General features: G+C 56.3%; 1 protein-coding gene across 6 annotated transcripts; it reads right to left on the bottom strand.

The window, feature by feature from the left end:
* Positions 1-1033: 1033 nt before the first annotated feature.
* TEAD3 (TEA domain transcription factor 3) lies at positions 1034-22083 on the bottom strand. 6 transcript variants are annotated; one of them, XM_036920069.2, is made up of 14 exons: positions 21876-22083; positions 12624-12874; positions 10712-10776; positions 7144-7206; positions 6891-6953; positions 6075-6131; positions 5310-5447; positions 5149-5198; positions 4552-4613; positions 3740-3873; positions 3359-3532; positions 3026-3166; positions 2796-2948; positions 1034-2630 (listed from the first exon to the last, which is right to left on the bottom strand). In XM_036920069.2, exons 2-14 carry the CDS (start codon positions 12628-12630, stop codon positions 2517-2519), a joined length of 1221 nt encoding a protein of 406 aa, XP_036775964.1. In that variant the 5' UTR covers positions 12631-12874; positions 21876-22083; the 3' UTR covers positions 1034-2516. The 6 variants fall into 6 exon arrangements, with proteins under 6 accessions (XP_036775964.1, XP_036775962.1, XP_057350118.1 ...); XM_036920067.2 differs by having other exon boundaries at positions 6075-6086; positions 21876-22082; XM_057494135.1 differs by lacking the exon at positions 6891-6953 and having other exon boundaries at positions 21876-22082.
* Positions 22084-22845: the final 762 nt, after the last annotated feature.

The following is a 22845-nucleotide window of genomic DNA, read 5'->3' as shown; positions in this document are numbered from 1 at the left end:
TGTATGAGAGAGCTACATTATTTTAAAAGAAATTGTCCAAAGCTTGTACACTCCAGGAGAGTGAAGGCAACAGCCTGTGTGATGATGCTTCAAACGCCCAGTTGATGAAATCCCCCATTAGTGCAGATTGGATTCTTCATCGAGCCCTAGGCCTGGCACATGGTGGGTTCTTCATAAACCAATTTGTACATCCAGGACCTCCTCCCAACTGGCCGGGGCTCCAGACACCCTCCCCATCCTGCAATTGGCAGTCTGGGATCCCTGTAAAATGATGGGCCAAAACAAAAAGCCCCTGATTAATATAATCGTATAACAGGTGCAGGGACTTAACGGTCAGGAAGACCAGGTTCAAATCCTAGTGTTGCCACTGATGGGCTGAATGAAAACATTTAAACTCAGTCTGTTTCCCCATCTGCAAAATTGGAAGTTGGACCAGAATGATCTAGAAGACTAGATTCTAGAATAGGGTTGCCAAATTTCGTGAATGAAGATGCAGACTGCCCACTTAAATTTGAATTTCAGATAAACATTGCCCTTTGAGGATACTGCTGGAAGCACAAGATGGCTTAGTGTTGAAAGCAGGGCTTTCCCAGGCAAGCAGGAGCAGGTTGGAATGGTTCTCTGGCTAGCAGCCACCCACTTGGGAGACCACTCCCTTGGGGCTTTCCTTGTGTAAAGTGAAGACAAGACAATGGGAACTGTAGCAGCCACTGTGAAGACTGGGGCTTTAGTAGGGAGCCCATCTCAATAGGTATATGACCTTGCGTAAGGCACTTAGAGAATACAACAAAAAGTTCAGGCCAGCACTGGGCACATGTCTCAGTGTGCTCAAGACTGACATGGCAGGACTAGGGGAGAAAGGTTGGAGTCTGCAAAGCTTTCATGGGACCCTTGAATCTTACCTTTTATAGAGTGTGGGTAGGGGCTGGGGCTCCCCTGCAGAGAGTGGGTGACACACCAGGGCCTAACCTAGCAGGACACCCACCTGAAGCGGTTCCAACCCAGTTCTGGCACACGACTCATCACAACTAACCCACAAACAAATAACTTTAATTTTTTTTTTTTTTTTGAGCAGGAGCTGGGTCTTGAGGGCCCTGGCCCCAGCCCCATGCCACGTTTATGATATAACCCATCACAGCTGGATTTAAAAAATACACAAAAAATATATAATATACATTATAAAACCTAGGTTGGGTTTGGAGGTGGCCTGAGCGATATGCAAACTGTGAGGACCTTCAGGAAGCTCAGGGGCAGGGTGGGGAAGGGCAGTTAAAGGGCACAGTACTTCATATGAAACTCATAAATACCCAGAGGCTGGTGGCCTGGCCGAGCCGGCTGACGGGTCTGGGTACTGGAAAGGGGCAGCAGGGGAAGGGCTAACCTTCAGTCTCAGAACTGGGTCTGAGGAACTGCTGCTCCAGGCCGGGGAGACTGAGGTGGGGAAGAACATGAGAGTGGCACCCACCAAGGGTTCATCAGACCCAAGTCTTGGGAAAGAGAAAAAATTTAAAGCCTTGTGGTACCTCCTTGTCCCGGGCCACTGGTCTGTCCAGAGGCTGGGGCTGCATCTTCCTATCTGACTCCCCAGTCTGTTTCCAAGCCTGGACCTGCCGCTGGGGGCCTTTCTTCATCAGAAGGCTGCTGGGGGCCTTGGGCTTAGGATCTGGGCAGGGACAACTTGGAGGAGGTCGGCACAGGACACTCCCGAGGCCCTTGGCTGGACCAGGGGTGAGAGAAGGCACCTAATGGGTGGTGAGTCCCTGCTGCTTCCCTCCTCCTGCCTAGTCAAAAGCAGCTGTTCCCCTGTGTCAGGGGACTCTGGGAGGAGGTGTTTTGTGCTCCAAATCCAAATGACCCCAGCCCCTCAGTGCAGATCCAATCTCCCACCCACTACAGCCGGCCACTCCAGGGAGGTAGTGTAAACCTGGGCTCGGGGGACAGGCAGCCCTGGGTGAGAACTCCAACTCTGCCCACAGAGCCTTCAACTTCTTGGAGTCTCAGCAACTCACCTGAGACACCAAGACCCACGCTTGCCTTGCAGGGTCTGAGGATGAAATGAGGCACACAGGGGACCTGGCACACAGCAGGTGCAAAGAAAGTGTTGGCCCCTCTCTTCTCAACTCAACCCCACTTGACACTCCTTTCTGGGGTCTTTGCACTCCAGCTCCCTCGGTCTCCATTCTGCCCTCACCCACCCGCCACACTCCCCTGAGGGGCCAGTGGCCACACATGCCTGAGCCTGAAGATGTCCTCCCATTCATTCAAGGCTGGGCAGAGCTGGATGACAGGGGCCAGCTCTTGGCAGGCTGCCCCACGGATGAGCCCTCCTCTCCTCCCACAGCTAAAGCGCAGAACAGTGGCAAGGAGTGTGTGTGCTGGGGGTGGGTGGGGAGGCCTCCTGGGTCCTGGGCCTGAGGCATGGCAGGCAGATGAGTCCTCAGTCCTGGACCCCCAGGGCTGCCAGATGTGTGGGAAAGATGCTCATCCTGGACCCTGGTGGTGGGGGCAGGGGCACCCTAGTCTTTGACGAGCTTGTAGACATGGTGCTGGGCCCCGTGCTCGCTGGTGGAGACTTCGAAGACGAAGGCAATGACAAGCAGGGTCTCCTGGGAGTCCCGGCTGGTGACCACCTGGGGGCCGGGTAGGAAGATTCGGGAGGTCAGGCAGCACAGAGCCACGGCGTGTGGGGGCTGAGCAGACCCTCAGTCTCCTCCGGTCTGGCCACCCTGGCTTTTGATGCCCCTGTGCTTGGGGCCCTCATGTGACCCCCCCATGACCCTTGCTGCCCCCCACACCTGCAGGATGGTGAAGTTCTCCAGGACACTGTTCATCATGTACTTCTCAGGCAGGTGTTTCAGCTTGTGAATGAAGTTGATCATGTACTCGCACATGGGTGAGCGGTGGATGCGGTACACGAAGCGCCCATTCTCAAGCCTGGCATACTCAGTCTGCAGGGAGCCAAGGGAAGACGTCACTCTGCATGCCTGCCCTCTGCCCCACCACGCCATCCCCAGGCCCCACTCACCTCCACCTTCTCCACCACCTGCTTGCCAAAGGAGCACACCTTGGTGGAGACACTGATGGTCATGCTATCAGCTGAGCTGTACTGGGAGCTGACCCCATAGAAAGCTCCCGGGCCCTCCTGGATGGTGCTGTTGAGATCGGCCTGGTGGAGGGGGCAGGGGTGGCCTTGGGTGTTGGGAGAGGCCAGAGGGAGGCTTCCCCGCCATGCCACATCAGCATCCCACCCACAGGCCACATGGAGAGAAGGCAGGGTTGGGGTCAGTGGGGTGGGCCCCAGTATACTGCATCGCTGGGGGAGGGTTGTTGGGAGCAGAGAGGGACCAGTGCAGCTCACCCAGAACTTGACGAGGAAGAAAGCATTAGGGGGCCCCTTTTCATAGAGCTCTTTTAGTCCGCCCTTTTTCTCAGGGAACTTGTCGTAGATCTGACGCACATCGACTGCCTCCAGGGGCGGGTCCGAGAAGGCAGGGTTTGTCTGGCCGATGTGCACAAATAGGTGTTTGCTGTACTGTGGGGAGGGCCCAGTACAGGGTCAGGAGCCTGCTCAAGTGTGCAGGCTGGGATGTGGGGGTAGCTGCATGGGGACAGAACTGCCCTTTGCTTCCCAATCCTACCACCCTGAGCCATGGCCCTGGACTACCATGCTAGGGTCTCTCCACTACTGCAAAAACCCTCATGCACACGCACCCCACCCCCACCTGGCTAAACACATTACCGTGTCAGGGTCTCGCTGCACCTCCATGAAGGCAGAATACTCAAGAAGCCGCAGCCGGGAGGAGGCGATGGTGCGGTCCTGCCACACAGGCACAGAGGCAGCAGCTGGGGGAAGTGGGGCCAGAGGCTCATAACCTGGGAGGACGAGATGGAGCCTCATCTGCATGGGTGTGTGTGTGTATCGTTACATACCGAGCTGCCCCCAGCCTGCACAGAGCCTTTGCACAAATTAGAAAACAGCACCAATTTCAGGTAGGAACGGGAACTGGATTTTGACTCCCCTGCCCAATGTTCTTGTGCAGTGTACAACCACGTGTGGTGACCCTTGTAGTGTATCTGTGGATTTTCCTTTGTGTCACTACTAACGTGTTCAAACAGAAAATACAGACAAGTAAAAAGGGAACAAAAAGTACCCAGAATCCCAACATCTAGAGAGGGTGACTAAGATTTTGGTGTGTTTCCTTGTAAGGAATTATATATATATATATATAAATGTAATACTTTTGGTGGTATGTATTTCCAGCAGAGTTCCGGAAGCAACGTGTACAAGGTAAGGGGGCTATTCTGGCCTGCCCCAGTCCTCTACAGATACCACCCACTTCCCCCTCCCTACACACACACACACACACACACACACACACACACACACACACACACACGCACACACACACACACACACGCACACACACACTCACACACACACACACTCACTCACTCACACACACTCAGAGTTGGGCCCCAGCTCTTCTGAGCAGAGGTGCAGATGCTGAGGGAGGGAGAGGTGGTGGCAATAGCCTCGAATGGGGAACTTACTGCTGAGTGTCGGCGGCAGGGGTGGCTGGATGGGGTAGGCTGGCTGTGCAAAGGGCTTGATGCTGCGGACAGGAACACAGCCTGGTTAGAGGGTCTTCCCCATCCCCACCTTCCACCTGGCCCATTCACTTGGGACTCCAATAGGGAACCACCCAGCCTTTCTGCAGAGGCCCAGAAATGCATCCAGAGAAGCTAACTCACAAGCTTTTTGTTTTCCTCACATTCTAACTTCTATAAAATCCTGTTGCACTTCACAATTGATATGCACACTCAATGCCATGTTTCAACTCCACCCAGAAGAGCTGTTCATTAAACTGAGGGTGTATCTTAGAATGAAAGTAATTTTAGAATTGAAGGAACTGAGTATACTTGACTATGTGACTCCTCCACTGACTGATTTGGAGATTAAATGAGTGAAAAATAATCGAAGGAGAGACAAGTGGATGAGTGGGTTGATGAATGAACAAACATGAATAAACAGACAGATGCATTAGCTCTCTTGCTGGTACTCTCCAACCCTCCTATTTTTGAATGAAAACTTTGCTCAGCTATTACTGGAACCCAGATGGGAGGGAAGTCCAGCACCACAGTACTTACTCCTGAGAGGGTCCAGGCTGCTGTCCCAGGAGAGGGGGGCTACTCCAGAACTGCAAAGATGTGAGAGGTCCAGGGGTCCCTCAGTGTCCATGACCACCACCACAGCCCAGCACTGAAGGTACCCCCTCACCCCAGCCCCACCACCCAGGACCCCCGTATACCCGTGAGGAAGTGGAGAAGACAGCTTGGGGCAGAGGGGAGGGTGGGTTGAACTTGTTCTGTAGGACACTGGCGGAGACAATCTGGGCAGAGGACATGGATGCCATGCTCTGGAGGGCTTTGTCCTTGGAGACCTGGTCCTGGGGAGGGGAGGAGCATGTGGCCTGGACCAGACCAAAGAAAGGACAAGGGCTTGCCTCATGGGCCCCATCCCAGACCCTCAGGGCTCTGTGAGTCCAGGTTTGGATTACAGCCCCTACTCTGCTATGTGAGCTCAGTAGAGTCTCAGCCCTGCTCTGGGCCTGTCTCCTAAATGTACATCACCCCTCTGACCACAATGCATAGTAAGAAATGCATTTCTTCTGTAACCCAGTGTTTACCAAAGTATTTCCTCTCATTTTGTGTGCCACATACTCTCATACTTTCTATTCTATTTCACTAGTGGTTCTCAAAATATGGTCTATGGACCAATAACACCTGCATCACCTGGAAGCTTGTTAGAAATGAAAACTCTAGGACCCTAACCCAGACCTGCTGAATCAGAAACTCCGAGGGAGAGGCCCAGAAATCTCTTCACAAGTCCTCTTGGCAATTCTGATGCATGCTGAAGTTTGAGAACTATTATACGCCATTAAAAAAAATATTGTTTACGAACCTATTAAATTGATTTCACAGCCCATAATTTAAAATCCTGTATTAGGTGCACTCCCCCCATTCCCTCCACACACCCCTGCCAATTCCCCCCAGAGTGGGGTGGTGCAACTTACCAGGTTCATGGCCTGTGAAGGAGAGGGAGGATGAATTAGAAGAGGCTCAGATGAGGACTATGGGGTGGGAAAATGTCTTTTCACCTCCCTTCATTCGATGCCCACCTGGCCCTCAGCTCCTGGGGAGCCCAGGGCAGCTCAGAGGCTGCTGTGGACCCTCCCCCTGCCCCACTGCCACCCAGGGGGAATGCTTGCCAGCTGGGGTTACCCTGGAAAGGACAGGATGAGGAAAGGCAGTCTGGAGACCTAGATGGTGGACCAACCTGGTGCTCTTGGGTCTGTCCACATCCTGTGGAGCTATGCTAGAGGCATTGGGGTTGGGGTGGGAGCCCAGCCTTCTATGCAGCTGTGCGCAGGGAGAGTATGCAGCCTATAGGGGTCCTGACAAGGGCCAGGGCTATGAACCCCAGGCTCTGAGATCCTCAGCCACAGAGCAGCCAGTGCAAAGAACAAATATGCCCACCACAAAATATGCCAGCCAATACCTCCCGAGCACCTCCTTCCCGCCCACCTTAAGTCCCATGCAATTAGCAAGCAGCAATTAGGAGGAAGGAGAAAAAGGAAAAATGGAGAAGAGAGGTGGACCTTAGCGGCCCCCAGATGGTCTTCCTCTCCCTCACTGTAGGACTGGCTATCTCCTTGGATCCTGAGTAGTCTGCAGGGTCTGTGGCAGGGTTTGGTCTTCTTCCTGATGCTTGTGTTCTGAGGTGTCCCCCTCACCCCCATAGCTCCTTAGTCCCCTTCCTCCCCTGGACTGAAGTCACAGAGCAGCATCAGGCCTGGGCAGGGCCAAGCCAGTGACAGGGGACCCCATACCTTCAGCTTGGACTGAATCTCCCGAGATTTCCGCCTGGCTAGAACCTGCAAGTGGCTAGAGACCTGTAGAGAGAGAGAGAGAAAGAGAAAGAAAAAGCAGAAAGAGTGGAAGGAGAGGCAAGAACAGAGCTTTAGCCAGAAAAGAGGCACAGTGGGACCAGCCAGCTGGCCAAGGCAGAGGCCTGAGCCATGCAGAGATAGTGGCAGAGGTGCTGAGGAGGGGCTGGAGGCCCCAGTCAGGCACCTAACGTACCTTGATGCCAACCTGGTACTCCCGCACCTTCTTCCGAGCTAGAACCTGTATGTGGCTGGATACCTAGGGGCCGCCCCGCGCCCCGCCAGAGAGGAAAACACAGACAGTGAGGAGGCACAGCATGGGGTGGGGTGGCCAAGTGCAAGGTGCATCCCAGCTCTCATCTCTGGGACCAAATGTAAGTGAGGTGGGGGGAACTGTGGAACCCTGTGAACAGACACCCCTCAGTCTTGCCAATTCTATATTTTTCTTGGCCCTGCCTTAATCAAGAGCCTACAGGGGCTTCTAGGACCACCATGTACAGTTGTACAGGTTGTTCACTGTGCAAGAGCATGTAGCCCAGTGGGGACTAAAATCTAGCCCAAGCTCTGCTGACCAAGCTATGTGCCCTGATGCAGGGCTGCATCTCACCCAGAGGAAGGGTGTCATTTTGCTTTCCCAAAAAAGGGTGACTTTTTCTCACCGGTATCCTCAGAGAAGACATTTTCTCCTAATGGGCATTTTCTGCTGACCATCAGCTTATACACATCCAGGCCATATCCTCTGCAAAAGATCTCCCTGTTCCACTGCTTAAGTCCTCCTGTCAACCCCCAATGGCTGCTGGCCTGTAAAACCAGGCCTGGTCCTACTCCTGCCTTGCTTGCTCTTGCAGCTTCTCCCCACAACATGCCTTCTTTCTCTTTGGACTAATATAGGGCAGAATACATATACATATACAGGTACCCAGTAGGTGCTCTTAACTGCATTTCTTCTCCAGCACCTCCGCCCTGAAGCCTGCCTCTCCTGGCAGACCTGAGCTAATCATGGTGTGGATGAGTGTGCCATGGGCTTGCACAACAGACCCTTGACACTGTCAAGGCTCCGACCCTGAGCCTCAGAGGACCTACATGTCACTGTTTTCCCAATGAAATGCAAGGGAACACATAGATCCTCTAGGTTGCTTCACACTTTCATAATCAGTGACTGCTGTTGGCTTTCTCTCCAAGCTGTTTTTATCCCCATGAAGAAAGTTTCTTTTTCTTTTCAATCATAGACTGAAAGTTACTATGTGTGTGATGCTGGGCAGCCCCCATGCTACTCGGTTGGGACCCAGGTGGTGCTCTTATGTTACCTCCCAGTACAGGGGAATCAGACTTGTGTGTAACAAGATTACTGATAACTTCATGTCATGACAGTAACTGACATTTACTGAGCATGGTTTACATGCACCAGCTCATCTGAGCTTCACGGCAACATTAAGAAGTCAGTACTAATATTATCCCCAATTTACAGATGGGGAAACCAAAGCACAGAGAAGTTAAGCAGCTACTCAAGGTCACACAGCTGGAGGCTAGAGATGGAGTTTGAACCCAGGTGGCCTGACTTCAGAGCCTACTTGATCCACACCAAGCTATGCTACCAGGACTCTTTTAGACTCTTAGCACAGAGGACTACCTCCAAATGCTCAACTCTGTGATAGCTGAAAGTCACCTGGGGCTTCATCCTAAGGTAAAAGCTGTTTTTCCAATATGGAGGCAGTGTACTTGCTATTAATTGCTATATGTATCTATAAAAAAAACTAAAATTACATTTTTTTTTTTACCAAAAGTAACGTAAGATAAAGATAACCAAAAAAACATGCCTGTCAGCTGGCTGCTCTTTGTGACACATAAAGACACGCTTTGTTCTCCTAATGATAGGATGGATCCCATTGAAAAATGTATTAGATATCAGAGTTATAAGAAAGAATAAAGTTAGAGGAATACCACGCTTGCAAAATGAAAAAGGCCAGCAGTTTTGAAAATCCTGAGCTTGCTGACCATTGGTTTGTAAAACCTCATTGCACAGCCAGCCTCCTCGGGACACTTGGCCAAGGGCAGGCATAATGCTGGACCCAGGATTAAGAGGCTCTGCTCCCCTCTCAGGGCTTCAGGCCAACATGACTGAGCTTAAAGGTCCTTCGGTCCTTTCCCACTCTAGCAGATTCCTATAAACACGTCTTTTGGGTGAAGCAGGACAAGCTGGGATGACTTTCTGTCTATAATGACAGTAGTGACAATAATAGCAGCAACTTCTTATCCAGGGCTCACGCTGCTCTCGGCATCTTCACGCACTAGCTGATTTAATGGCTGAGGAACAGAAGTTGAGGTGCACAGGTGGTTGAACCCAGGGTCTGATCGGTCAGTATTCCTTCCGCAGCCCCAGGCTCCAGGAAACAGGGAGGGCCCTTGTCTATCTGGTGCCTAGTGCCTAGAACATAGGGGTGGTGCAACAATTTGCTAAATGAATAAATGCTGGGCAACATGAGCTGGCCCCGGGGGGTGCAGTTAATAAATGCCTGAACAAATGCAGGAGTGTTTCAGAATCTTCCTTTGAGACAGCCAGGTGGACAGTCAGCCTTGTCATATGCACACATGGGGACCAGGGGAGGTGGGTGCAAGGTCCAAACCCCACCCAGACAGGGAGGTTGGGAAGCCTGAGGGTCAGAGCTGGCCTCTGTCCCTCCAGGTACCTGCCTCCAGTCTGCTTCTCTGCCAGGCTCCCCAAATGCAACCCATTCCAATGGCTCCTCTCCAGCTTTCCTGTCACAAAATGCTTCTCTTCTGGGACTAGAAACCACCCTATCATCTCTCAGATCATCATTTTTTCCCCATTTCCCCACCACTACCCTCACCGTTGCCACCCCCAAGCCACCATCATGGTTCCCTGCCTCCGCCCGGCCCTCTCCCTCCCTAATCCGTTGCCCCAGCTGCTGTAGCACCAACATTCCTTGACAGCTGCCTGCCACCACTCCTTGCTCTGTTCCTTCTATGGCCCCCAGCTGCCCGCTATGGAAACCTGTCCCTCAGGCCTCCCGCTTTTCACAGCCCTCAGCTCTTCCACGCCTCCCTCCACCCCACCACCCTGCTGATCGTTGGCTCTTCTGCCCAAGGAGTTGAATCCTGGGTTCACCACCTACCAGCCGAGGAACCTTGAGGAAGTTACCTAACTTCCCAGTGCAATTTCCTCATCTGTAAAATGGGGATAATTACTGTACCTACCACATAAGATTGCTGTGAGGAATAAGCAAATTAATTAATATAAAGTAAGCTCTGTATGGATTCACAATTATTATTTGCATATCCAACTTCTTCAGCCTGGAAGAATCCTCTCCCTTTTTTCTTCCTGGCTAAATCCTATTCCCTCTTAAAAAGGTACCGTGAGTGTTACCTCCTTCATGAAGCTTTCCCAGCCCTGCCTCCTCCCATCCCCTGCCTGGTCCTGGTTAGATGCTTGTCCAACAGCACACACCCCTATCTCAACCAGGCCGCTGGGCTTGGCACGTCTGTCCTTGTCTGTCCACCCATCTGTCTCTCTGACTGGTCAGTGGCCATGCAGCTGCCCTGTGGGGCTTATCTGTGGTCACTGAACCAGAGGCCTGGGGTGGAGTGGTGGGTGGTCAGAGGCAGCTCTGGGGCTATGAAGTCACCAGGGAGCGGAAGGGAGGGGAGCGGGCTGGGCAAGGGGCAGCCCCGGACAGGCAGGGGCTGAGGGAGGCAGCTGCCACGGTGTGTGGGCAGAGGGGCTGCAGCATGAATCCTCTCTTTACCTGTTTTCTCGTCCGAGTCTTCCCCGTCCTTAGTTTAATATAGCGCGCAATCAACTCATTTCTACCTAGATTGGGGAGAGAGAAAAAGTGAGGAGCAGGCAAAGTGGGGAGCTGGTGGCTGGAGACCCCCCCACCAGCTGGGAACCACACCAGGCCCCTCTCCAAACACTGTTCTTCTGTTCCCTCCCCACCTTCTTCCCCCTGACCCCTGCTCCCTCGGGGGCAGCAGCAGGGCAGGAGAAGGTGGTGGGCAAGTCCCAGGCTCTCCCCCCACTGCCTCGGGACCTGAGGGGGCTGCTTGCTGGGGCAGGGGGTGAGTAGGAGGAGGGAAGGTGGAACAGTGTCAGGCAGCCTGACAGGTTTCCCAGCAGACAGACAAGGGCAGGTGTGGCTGAAGGGTGGCAGGACAGCTGGGCCCCAGACTCCCAGCCCCCAGTAGACCTCCCTCCTCTGTCCTCCTGGACTGGTGCTTGTCACCAGCTCCCCATCCCTGAGTATGTACCCATGTGGGAGTGAGGCCTGCCCCAGGTGGCAGATGTCTTGGCACATGTTCCCATGTGTCTGAAAGAGCTCTGGCCCAGGCACCTGTCCTTGCTACTCGAGGAGACCCTGGACAAGTCCATTCCCTTCTCTGATGAAATAGGCAGGAAGGACCGGATGGTCTCCAACATGCTTACCACACATACAGCCTGTGTCAAGATGTGTCACTCAGTGTGTCATTGTCCTTGAGTGTGTCACCCCCATGTCACTGGTTACCAGTGTCTCCCACCCCAAGAGATGCTGACATATGCTTGGCCTATACTTCTTAGCCCCCAAATCTAGGCCTCCTGTCCCCCAGTCCCATATCCTCCCCAGAATGGCCACATTCTCCAAATTTTTCTTTGATGACAGAACCAGCCCCACTGCCCCTCCCTTCCTGCCTGCCCCTCTCCACCCCACTCACTCAGTGCTGTCTAAAAATACCCTGTGGGGCTGCCCTAACATCTAGGAGGGGGCAGTGGGGTAGACAGCCCCTGCCCTGCAGAAGGCACCCTGGAACATGCCCTGCATGGGGCTCTGGCGCTGGGTGGATGTACAGCACTGCGTGGGGGTGAGGGAGAGGGGTAACTCTTACCCCTTGGCCCAGCAGCCCCCTTCCTGCACCCTATCATGGTAGTGGACACTGGGAGGGGACAGGCTGAGGACCTGCCTCACTCAGCCATAGGCTGTCAGAGGGTGTTGGAGGGAGCTGGCAAGAAGGGTTGAGTTATCCCAAAAATGCAGCTCTGGGAGACACTTCTCAGGGCTGGACAAGAGGGGGACACTCACTTCTGGAGGCAGGAAGTGGGCAAGGTGGCAAATAGAGGGTCCAGGAGAAAGGGACAGATTTGGGAGGAGGTCTGAGGAGTGAACAAGTTCCCTCATCTCTCCAGCCCTCCTCCTAACACAGAGCCTTGTCACAGTGTGGGCCCCCCACCCTGAGCCCCGCCCCCCATCATGCACGTACAGTGGGGGGGACTCAGCGGGGGGAAACCCTGCTCTGTGCTGGACTCCCACCCTTGGCCTCTCCTTGGGTTCCCTCATGGCCTCCCTTGGGGGGACCTCTCCCAGGCCTAGCTGGAACACACTGGACTGACCCAGTTTCCTGGGCCCACTGAGTCACCCCAAAACCTCCAGGCCAGCAGTGGGGAGGAGAGGAGGTACAGATGGGGGTGTCAAGATTGGGCTGTGCTCTGGTGGAGGGGGCAAGCCTGGCTTGTTTATGAGGAGGATCCAGACACACAGGCTTGCACGCCCAGACTCGCCCATGGCGGCCCCACAGGGCTTCGACAAACCGGTTGGGTGAGGGGGCAGAGAGCAGGGGGAGGGGCCGGGGAGGGCCAGGCTACTTGCCCCAGTCCTGTCCAGTGTCCCTCTGCCTCCCCACACGCACCGTACATCTTGCCCTCGTCTGACAGGATGATTTTGCGGCGGCCGCAGGGCGGGTAGATGGCCAGGGCCTCCTGGAAGCTCTGCTCGATGTCCGGGCTCCACACACCCTCTGCATCGTTGTCCAGCCCCTTGTCCAGGCCTTCGGACCCATCCTCCCGGGCCTCCCCGGGGCTGTTGCTGGCGTTCCAGCTGTTGGACGCTATTGTGCTGGTTGCTCTGGGCTCTGGGCCTGAGCCCACTGGCAGCCTGAGCCTGGGGGGCAGATGCGAGGGGTTAGGGCCAGGCTCCTCCCAGACCTGGGCAATCTCTCGTCGCAGGGCCAGGTGCTCTCTAGCAGGGGTGGGGGTAACCAGAGGTTGTGTATAGTCAGCAGAGTGACCTTGGATGACCTACAGCACCTCTCCAAGCCCTGGTCACGGAAACGGGAAGAGAGTTTCCTTGAGGTTGTGAGGGTTAAAACTAAACACAATCATGACAAAGGGCCAACGATAATGCCAGGCTCACAGCACTGAAGACATAGCACTGGTGGTGAGCAATAATAACTGTGACAATGCTTTACATCCTCACAATACTTCTGTGGGGAAAAAGCATGTTCACATTCATTCAATCCTCCAAATTAAAGCAGGGAGGGCAGGCAATGATGCCTGTTTTTCAGATGAGGAAAACTGAGGCTCACAAGGTTGTGCAGCTGCCAAAGGCATCATGATAGGAAAAGAGAGGAAGATCATAAGGGCAGGGCCCAGCTTTTGGCTCTCAGAGGGGTTCCTTGGCTCACTGTGCCAGCTCCTCCTCCCTATCATTGGGATACCCAACCAGGGACCCTCACCCTTCATTCACCTCCCAGAGTCACTGTAATCCTGCTGAGGACCTGTTTTGGGATGAAGACAGTTCTGGACCCAGGAAGTATGTGGTTTTGCCTTCCCCAGAAGATAACTCACAAGGACCCTGCCTAGGACCCTAAACGTGGGGTGCTCCGGGAAATTCAAGCGGGGAGCAAGTGCTGGCTGGCAAGGGAGAAGCTGAGAAGGTGCCTGGCCAACAGCCTTGCTCAACCCCACCCACTCCTCCATCCCACTTCCTGTTCCCGCACCTCCGGGCCCCACAGCAGCCCATAAACCACCCACACGCCTGCCTCTGCCCTGGCCCACTTTGCAGCCGGGCCAGGGCTCTGTAAACTCTGAGCTCCCTGCACACACCAGGCGGGACTATTAATTTAGACCACACCCAGCCGGTCCCTCCACCTCCCCACACATAGCCCCAAGGCTCACCCTGACCCCCTCAGTCTCATAATCTGCATGCCAAATATATATCAGGATCCCAGGGCCCTAGGAGCCCAAAAAGGCTAGATCCTGGGACTCTGCTCAAGATGCAGGGAAAGCACGGGCAGGGTCGAGGAAGGGGGACCACCCCTCAGAAGCCAGGGGAGAAAATTCTTTCCCTTCAGCCACAAATTCCAGGTCCTGCGGAGTGGGTGGGGCTTCTGCCTGTGGGGCCACCTGTCTGCTGAGGGAGCTTAAAGCCGGTTGCTAGTGGCATGGGGTGGGAAGGGCCTGGGGGCCTGCATGTCAGATAGATACAGAGTTCAGACTTAATATTACTACTAATAACAACACCTGCCATATGGCAGGCACTTGTTCTGGGATTTTACACATGGACTCATTTAACCCTCACAATAACCTATAAGGGTAGATAACATTATCCCTACTGTACAGATGAGGAAACCAAGGCACAGAGGTTAAACAACTTGCTGAAGAACACAGCTATCAGTGCTTAAGCGGAGTTCTGAACCCAGGCAATCTGGCCTCAGTCTCTTAACCAAGAGGAGGGGGCTGAGAAGACCAACAATCTGTAGCAGGAGAGGAGGCCTGGCTATCATGGCAACCACCCTGAGCCTGCTCAATCTGGTCCAGACCAGGGGGCTCCCTCAGCCCAAGTTCAAGGACTGCCCACCTCCACCCCCAACCTCTGTATCCCTTTCTGTGAGGCTTCCAAGACCACCACCAATAGCTCTCCCACACTGGAGGGAAGCCAGGGAGAGAGGAGGCCACGCTCCTTACCAATGAGAGGGCCACTGTCTCTACCCCCAGCCTGTCTTCCACCCCAGGAGGCTGTATCCCCATCCCCATCCGTCCTCAACCTCTAAGGCCAAGTTCCTGCAATAAAAATGTGAGGGGAGCAGGGACCCTGGGGGAACCCAGTGACTCCGACACTGAATCACTGGGATGCAGGGCCTCCCCCCAGGTCTGACACTGCCTGGGGCCAGTGTCATAGGGAAGACAGAAGGGCTACTAGGAGCTAAGACCTCTCCCAGGAGAATCCTCAACCCATTTCCCCACAATCCGTTTCTGAGCCTCCCTCAGAGCAGCAGGGGCCCAGCACATGGGGGACCTGGGCAGCCCCAGACTTTTCAAAGCAACTTTCCTGCCTCCCCCAAGTATCTGCCTGCCTCCCCTCATCCAGGCGGTGGCCCCCCCCTTCTCGGGGTGATGTCAGCCCCGCCCCGCCCCCCGCAGGAGCACTGTGGCCAAATATGGCGAACATAGCAGGGCTTGGGAGCTGGGACAGACTGGGGGGGCGGGGCAGCGGCCCCTGGCTGGGACTGCTGGCAGCTGGTGAGGGGGAGGGGCGCCCAGGGGGCGGCTGCAAGGGCGACTCAAGGAGAGAAGCAGGACCACCATGCCTTCCACTGGCTGGTAGGCACATGCAAGACCCACTTTCTAAGAACTCCTGTGGGCAGAGGCACCAACGCATGGGCCCGCAGGTGACCCCCAGCCCACACAGCCATGCACAGGCGCACACATGGGCACATGTGCTGTGTGAGGGCCCAGGCTGACATCCAAGTGAGAATGTTTGTACCCCCAGGCCGGGGCATACCATGGGCACGGGCAACTGGGCCAGGCTGGGGCCGGCTTGGGGGACTCTGTCCTACTGCACCCCTCAGGAGTGGGTCAGCACGAGGACTGTGGACTGGCTCCCCTGTTCTTCCCAGAGTTACAGCGGTGGGATGAGGCTGAGTGTGTGTACCCACCTCCTCTCCTCAGACCCCCAAACCACTGGGACCCAGCCCCGTGGTGAGGGAGGCTGCTAAGGGCTCCTTGGCAGTTGCAGGGCTGGACTGTGGGGAATGTAGGACTCAGGCATAAGGGGAAGCTGAGAGGGCTGCCTAGGAGGACAGCAGGCCCCTGTAAGGCAGACCAGCTCGGGCAGGGTCTCAGCTTCTCTGTACAGGGAGGGGTTGGGAGCAGAGGCAGCCTCCACCCCAGTCTGCTTGTTGGCGCTCCTCCAGGGGTCTAGCACCTCTGCCTGGCTGGGCTGTGTCACCAAGAGGGGCAGGAGAGGAGAGAGACCCAAGTAAGGGACCAGGGGGTGGAGCTTGAGACAGGAGGGGAGAGAGAGCCAGTGTGGGGGAGACAGACCCAGAGAGAGGGACAGACAGGAGAGATGGGGGAGTCCCAGAGAATGAGAGACAAAAAGAAGAGACAGAGCAAACCTTGGAGTGAGACTCAGTGGGAGAGACAGAGACAGAGAGACCGAGAAGAGCTGGTGGGGGTGAGGCGGGGAGAGCGAGTGATCCCGGCTAACAGAGGGAAGGGGACACACGGCTGAGGGGCGAAATGGGGAGGAAGTGGAGAGATCACTAAGCTCAGATACAGTTGGGCAGGGAGGGGGTGGGTCAGGAGGAGCCCAGGGGGGACAGAGAGACCGAGGCAGGGAAAAAGAGACAGGGAGGGAGAAAGAGGAAGAGTGGGAGAGAGAGGGAGAGGGAGAGAGCATGTGAACCTGTGCTCCTGAGCCAATGCAAGGAAGACCAAGAGGCCGGGGCAGACCTAGAGGGAAGGAGAGACAAGGGAAGCCATTGCTGGAGGCTGGGGTCAGCCGCAACAGGGCCATGTCCAGGACATCCCCAGTCCTGTCCCATCTGCTCCCACCTCTCTCTGCAGAGGCCCTGTAGGTGTGGGCTTCTGTGGTCCACTCCGCCTTTACTCTCCGTCTGACCAGCCCCACCCACTCCCTCTCTCCCAGGGCCGCTGGCCTTCTGAGGTCAGAAGGTACCTCTGGGTGATGGCAGAGATGGGAGCTGGGAGGCTGGGTGAGCAGATTTGGGGCCCTGGGGGAGACAAGGGGCACATTGCTGCCCACTCTCTACCCTGGGGCCAGACCTGCTGGAATAACTGGCTGGACAGCTCCAAGGATGGAGGCCAGAGCTGGGCTGCTGCAGAGGCCCTAGGTCCCCAACCTAGAGCCCCCCAGCCTCAAGACCACCCAGCCCTATATATCCCTTTCAAGGGGGGAAGGGACAGGACTGATCTTGGGCTCCCCCAGAGTCTCCACATTGGGGGATGCAGACAAGTCAAAGCAGGTGTCTCCCCCAACCCCATATTATTCCTCTTCCTTCACCAGCCCCGCTGAGGACAAACTGAGCCCAAACTGAGTCCAGTAACCCTACTAGGTCTAACAGCCAGCAGCTGTCCACTGTTGCAGGGACCCCAGCCCCCAAGGTGCTGTACTTTGAGTAAGAACTTCACTCAAGGTATGGGAAGGATAGTGAAATGAGAAGTTTTATCCCCAGCCTCCCACCCCCACACCTGGGCTGGGCTGACCAGTCAGGGGGTTGAGGATGGGGAGGGGAGCTGATGAGGGCTAAGGGAACCTCCTACCCCCTCTGCCTTTCTCTCCTTCCTCCCCGCCCGCCTCCGTAGCAGAGCCAGCTGTTCTCCAGCTGCCAGAGGCTCCCACCCTAGAAGTGGCCATGCTCTGGTTGGGACGCGAGAGCAGGGCAGGATGGAGATGGTGTCTGCCTCCCCCACCGCCGACCCAAGGACCCCTGAGGGACCCTGCCAAGTGGCCACACCCTGCCAGACTGGGGAGGGAGGCCCCTCCTCCCTGGGGCAGGGTCAGGATTTCACAGGAGGAAGCAATTTGCAGAGCCCTCTAGGAGGGGGGCGGGGCAGGGCCCCTCCTCTTCCCTGCTTATTAATATGCTTCCAATTTGGGAATCAAGACTCTCTGCACCCACCCGCCCCCACTACTCAGGGCATGGGCTTCTATGGAGCACAGGGGGCGGGGCAGCCCCCCAGGCTTCCTTGTTCAAAGCTCATCCTCACTGCCACGCAGTGTAGGGGGGTGGGAAGCTAGAGACTCAGAGCCCTCAAACCTCCTGCAGAGAGAAGGGGCCCAGGTCCCTTAGCCCTAACTCTTGACCTCTGTGCAAGGCCAGGTATCCAGGCTGGGATGCAGCCAATGGGTAACTTGGGAAACTGGGCTTCACAGTTCTCAGTTAACATGTCAGTGGGCCCCGCCTCTGCCTGCCTCACCCAGGCCCTTTGGGCTCTGGGGCACCCACCGAGCTGCTACCAGTCCCTCAGACATTCCCTGAACCACAAGTCACAGTGTTTTCTATAGACACACACGCTTTCTCTTGGCCCTTCCTTTGTTACACACCGCGATCCTCTTCACAGCCACTGTCCCGTACATTCACTGTTACCTGCATCTCTCTTCTTTCTATACAAAATTTTTTTATTGGGATAAAATACACATAAAATTTTCCATTTAACCATTTAAAGTGCATAATTCAGTGGCATTAAGTACATTCCTTCTTTGTTTTCAACGGTTGTCTTTTTCATGGTCCTCCGCATAGATGCCCCAAGCATCGGGGTCCCAGGCCCCCAGATTCGTCACACATGGTATCCCATGCCATGTCTGGCACAGCCCCACGGGATGTCACCCACACTGCCCTATAGTCCCAGACAATCTCACATAGTGACCACCCCCAGAGTCAGTCTCTGGCACACCCCACAGTGTCTCCCACACGCAGCGCCACGCCTGCAGAGTTTTCTTTCTCGTGCTCAGGTTCACTTACACAACTTACTCCACACTAGGCTGATCATGCAACTCCTCAGAACACATACACTGTATGGGATATAGTCCGCCATGTTCCGTACATGTGGCTGCTCCCTCATACGCATGCACCCTGCTGTCACGGTTTTTCTCATACGCAGTGTCCTATATAGTCACACACACAGACCATCAGAGTTTCTACAGACCTGAGGCCATCTTATGTGTTGCTCACACACATAGACAGAATCATAAAAAGTCATGCCACAGCATCATATGTCAAATGGAATATCACTCGTGCTTTTGACCGATACAGCATCATACAATCACGGTGTCCCTCATACAGATAAGCACAGAATCCCATTCAGTGCCCGACACTGGCTCCCACCTTTGGTCAAGCCATTTCTTTCATAAATACATCCCATGTGGTGGCCACTCAAACACACAGAACGTCATCTGTTACAGCTTCTTGTTTACACACACAGTGTCCCACAGTCACACACTAAGAGCGTCATTCATATGGTCTCCCATGTGTACCTGCAGTATCAGTCACACACAGAATGTTAGTTTCTCTCACACGTGTGATGTTTCAAAGCCACACATGATGTCCCACTGTCTCTCGTGTTCACACCCAGCCTCACATGTGGTCCCACACAAACTGGTTTTACCAGGTTCCCTCACAATGCATCCAACCCACAGTCTCGCCCACACAGAACGGCCCACTCAGCCCCTCTCACACACATCCAGTGTCACAGGCAGTTGCACTCTCATTTCCCTCTATCACTTCCTGTCCTCTCGGGCCTGGCAGGGAGTACAGGAAACAATCAGCACTCTAGGAAACCTCAAGGGCTGAGGCTTTGGGGATCTATAGAGCCATGGGAATATCTGGCCCCTGGCTCAGCCTCCCGTGGGACCCCAAGAGGACAGGCAGGGCCCTCTACCCTCCTGAGTCCTCCCTGGAGGGCAGCATCTCTCCCGCAGGCAACCCTAGATTGGCACACCACCAGGAGGGACAGGAGGGGAAGGCAGGGCAAGGCCATGGGACGACCCAGCGTGACAGCTGACCTCCACCCCAGCTCTGACCAGAAGCTACTGCCACGGCCCCAGGGCTGCCCCAAGGGATCCTCAAGGCCACCCCTCAGACCCCACAGCATCTACAGCTCTATGTGGGAAGAAGAGACCGGGACCTCCTAGCCACCTCCACAGGAAGCTGCAGCGTTTTGAGCCCCCACGGTTCCCCGGCTCCCTGGCACCTGGTATTACCAGGTCCCTTCCCTGCTCTCCTCACTGTGAGTGGGCCCTCTGCTCTTCTCCCCTTCCCGAGGTGGGCAGAACTGATAGCTTCTCTTCCCTTCTAGATTCCACACTGAGCCCCTAGGGAACTCTGGGAGTTGGGCAGGGAGGCCAACTATCCAAATGGCCTCTGAACACCATTCATCCTGTCCAGTCTTGCCAGACCCCACAACCACTTCAGAGGGCAAGTTCCCCCAACTCCACCTGGCCTCCCTGCCCCTCGACGCCTGTTGTCTGCAACCTTTTCAGCCACACTCACTTGGTTTAGCCACTGCTTAGTCACCCCCTGCTTTGTCCTCACCTTCTTCCTCACTCACTTCTCCAGACCCTACCAGGTTCAGGTTCCACAATAAGGAAGGCCAACTGACTAGGAGACAGAGACTCTGGGATGAGCTCAGAGAAAAGGGACCTGAAAAGTCACTTATTCCAAGCAGAGAAACTGAGGCCCAAAGAGGCCCGCCAAGATAACACAACTGGTTAAAGGCCTAGCTGGGACCAGATCTTTATTTCTTGACCTCCTCTGTTGAGATGTCTCATTCTGGCTTTAATATTTCCTCAACTGGGAGAATGTACTGGGGGTCTGCAAACCTGAGGGTGGGGGTAGGAGCAGGGTGCAAGATTGACACACACACACACACACAGCTCTGTCCCACCAATCACTGACCATCCTACTTAGCCATTCCCCAGCCCAAATGTGTTAATTAGCATTAATTACTCTTCCCTCCCTAGGTGGTGCGGGAAGGCCCAAGAGGCTGAGGCTCCCATTACCCAGCCTGTCTCTGAGGGGGCATCCAGGGCCCCTTAAGTCATCCTCACCAGATAGCCTAGTCCTAGGAGATACCTGTGTCCATCTCCTGCCCACAGGGTGAGCAAGGATCCAGAAGATCACAGAACTATACCCTGGGGTGGCATCCATAGGAGGAGGGTGTTGGAAAGGAGCTATAAGACTCTGGAAGGGAAGGGGATGTAATTCCCCCAAATCTCAAACTTTTGGGGACTTTGATTTCCCACCGTGCTCTAGACTGCCCCCAGCATTCCCTCCAAGGAGGTGTCGCAGCCTCCTGCACTGGACAGACACACAGAACCAGGCCGCAGGGGACATACAGAGCCATCACCGGCACCAGTCCCTCTGAGCCGTGTCCAGCCCCCACTCCTATCGCCCGCTCTCCTGGGCTACAAGTCCAGGCCTGACCTGGTTCTGCCTCTACCTGGAGAGAAGGAAGATAGAGAGGGAGATGCCCCCTGAGAAGCCCTCCCCCAAGGCCTCATTCCTCGTTGTCCAAGAATCTCTCCTAGATCAGAGCCCCTCTCTGGGAAAGGTGACAGAGTGGGGTCTCAGTGACACTGCCCCAGGGCCTGGGTAGGATGAGCAGAAGATGCAGACAGGCACTCTCCCCTTCTCTCCCCAGGCAGGAGTAAAGGGCATGACAGACAATGGGGTTGGGTGGGAAGTAGCCTTCAAACCCTCCAGAGTCTAAACAAGGGCACTGAGGAAGTGTGGCAATGAGAAGGCCCCAAATCCAGCCCCCTTTGAGGCCAGGCTCACGAAGTTCAGGGCTGGCACTCCGAACCTTTGCCCCGACGCAGGCGGCAGAAATGGGGGGAACTGAAGCCCCTGACTCTCAGGGGGCATACGCCCAGGTCGCGCAGCTTTGCTCCCTGGCACCCTACACAATCCAGCGCAGGAGCCGGCCTAGGCGCCGGGAAGCCGGGCTGAGGCCTGCTCGGAGCTGGGGCCGGGCGGGCTCCGATAGAGAGCAAGCCGGGAGTCCAAAGGGCGGCAGAGCCCGGGACTGGGTGTCCCTGGTACGAGCTCCCTGGTGGCAGGCCCCCAGGCCCCTGCCTCGACACCCCAAACGCGTACGCTGGTACAAGCTCCCGGCTCCCCTACCTCGCCAGACCAACTCGCCCGGGTCGCGGGGTGGTGGTGGTGGGCGGGGCTTCCCGTAGAGCTTTCCCCCCCTTCCCTCTAAACTTCGCGGCACCCAGAACAGGGGCTGGGGCTCAGGCTGGACAATAGCCCGGGAATCCAGTTCCCCTTAAGTGTCCTCCCCACACAATCCAGAAGCAACCAACCAAACCACCTCTCCCAGCAGGGCCTCCTCCCGGCGACCGCTCGGCTTACCTGGTCCGAGCTCCGGGGGGCGCTCCGGCCGGGCCGCTCCGCCGGGCCCGAAGGAGCTGAGAGGGGGGCCGGGAAGGGGGATCGTGGGGAGGGGGCTGGCCGGAATGTGCGGAATGAGCCGGGCTGGAGCGGGAGGCGCCGGGCGCGGAGGAGGGAGCGAGCGGGACGGAAAGTTTGTGTTGAGGAGCTGGGGCGGCGGGGTGGGGGCTGCGGGGAAGGAGGGGGCGGGGCACGCAGGGGGCGGGCACCGGCCTGGAGGGGCGGGGCCTCGCGGGGCCGCCCCCCGCAGGCGCTCGGGCTGTCAGCCCCGCGGCTTTGCGCCCCGGGGCAGCTCCCCGCCTTCCTGCGTCCAGGAGCCCCTCTCCTCGGCCTCCGGTGCGATCCTCCTAACCTCCTCCACACGGCGGGCCTTTACCCACCGCCCAAGTACCCCACCGGAATCTGGGGCTCTGGCCTGGGCGGGGCCGAGGGCGGAGCTCCCGCCTGGAGGGCAGGACTCCCGTCGGTGCCCGGGCCTGGGTGCCGCGTCACGAAGAGCCCGGGGGAGCGGGAGCGCTCGGGCCTCGGGACTCCCTACCCCCCACCCAAGGGCCGAGCCGCCCAGGCAGAGTGCTCTCTCCAGCCCGAGAGCTCGTCCCCCACTCCCGTGGCCCCAGACCGGGCCCCGCCCGGGCGGCTGCGCCCGCCCTACCCGAACCCGGTTTGTCTGGTTCTCCCCGAGAGGCTTGTTTCTCGAATTTCTCCCTTTCCCCCTCTCCCCCGACCTACGGGGCCCTCCCTATCGGCCCAGCTCCCCGGGGCCCCCGCCGGGGGCGCCTCGACACTGCGAGCCCGCCGAGTTTCGGTAGGACCGGCGATGGGCGCGGGGGAAGGGACTCGGGAACGCCGAGGGCAAGGGCGGGAGCGGATGGGGGTGTGGGGAAGGGAGGCCTCCAGCCCGCCCTCTGGACTCTCCCGCGCTCCGGACCCC

The sequence above is a fragment of the Manis pentadactyla genome, chromosome 16, assembly GCF_030020395.1.
Source record: "Manis pentadactyla isolate mManPen7 chromosome 16, mManPen7.hap1, whole genome shotgun sequence".
In the NCBI taxonomy this organism is placed as follows: domain Eukaryota; kingdom Metazoa; phylum Chordata; class Mammalia; order Pholidota; family Manidae; genus Manis; species Manis pentadactyla.
Note: the sequence above shows the minus strand (reverse complement) of the source record. Positions and strands in the feature narration are given on the sequence as shown.

What these genes read in the sequence shown, in the direction of transcription:
- TEAD3 (XM_036920069.2), bottom strand. An exon ending in AGATTCAGTCCAAGCTGAAG is followed by an intron (nt 6,132 to 6,890) that starts GTATGGGGTCCC and finishes CCCACCCCATAG; the next exon opens with TCCTCATCTGAGCCTCTTCT. An exon ending in AGAACTTCACCATCCTGCAG is followed by an intron (nt 2,631 to 2,795) that starts GTGTGGGGGGCA and finishes CCCGGCCCCCAG; the next exon opens with GTGGTCACCAGCCGGGACTC.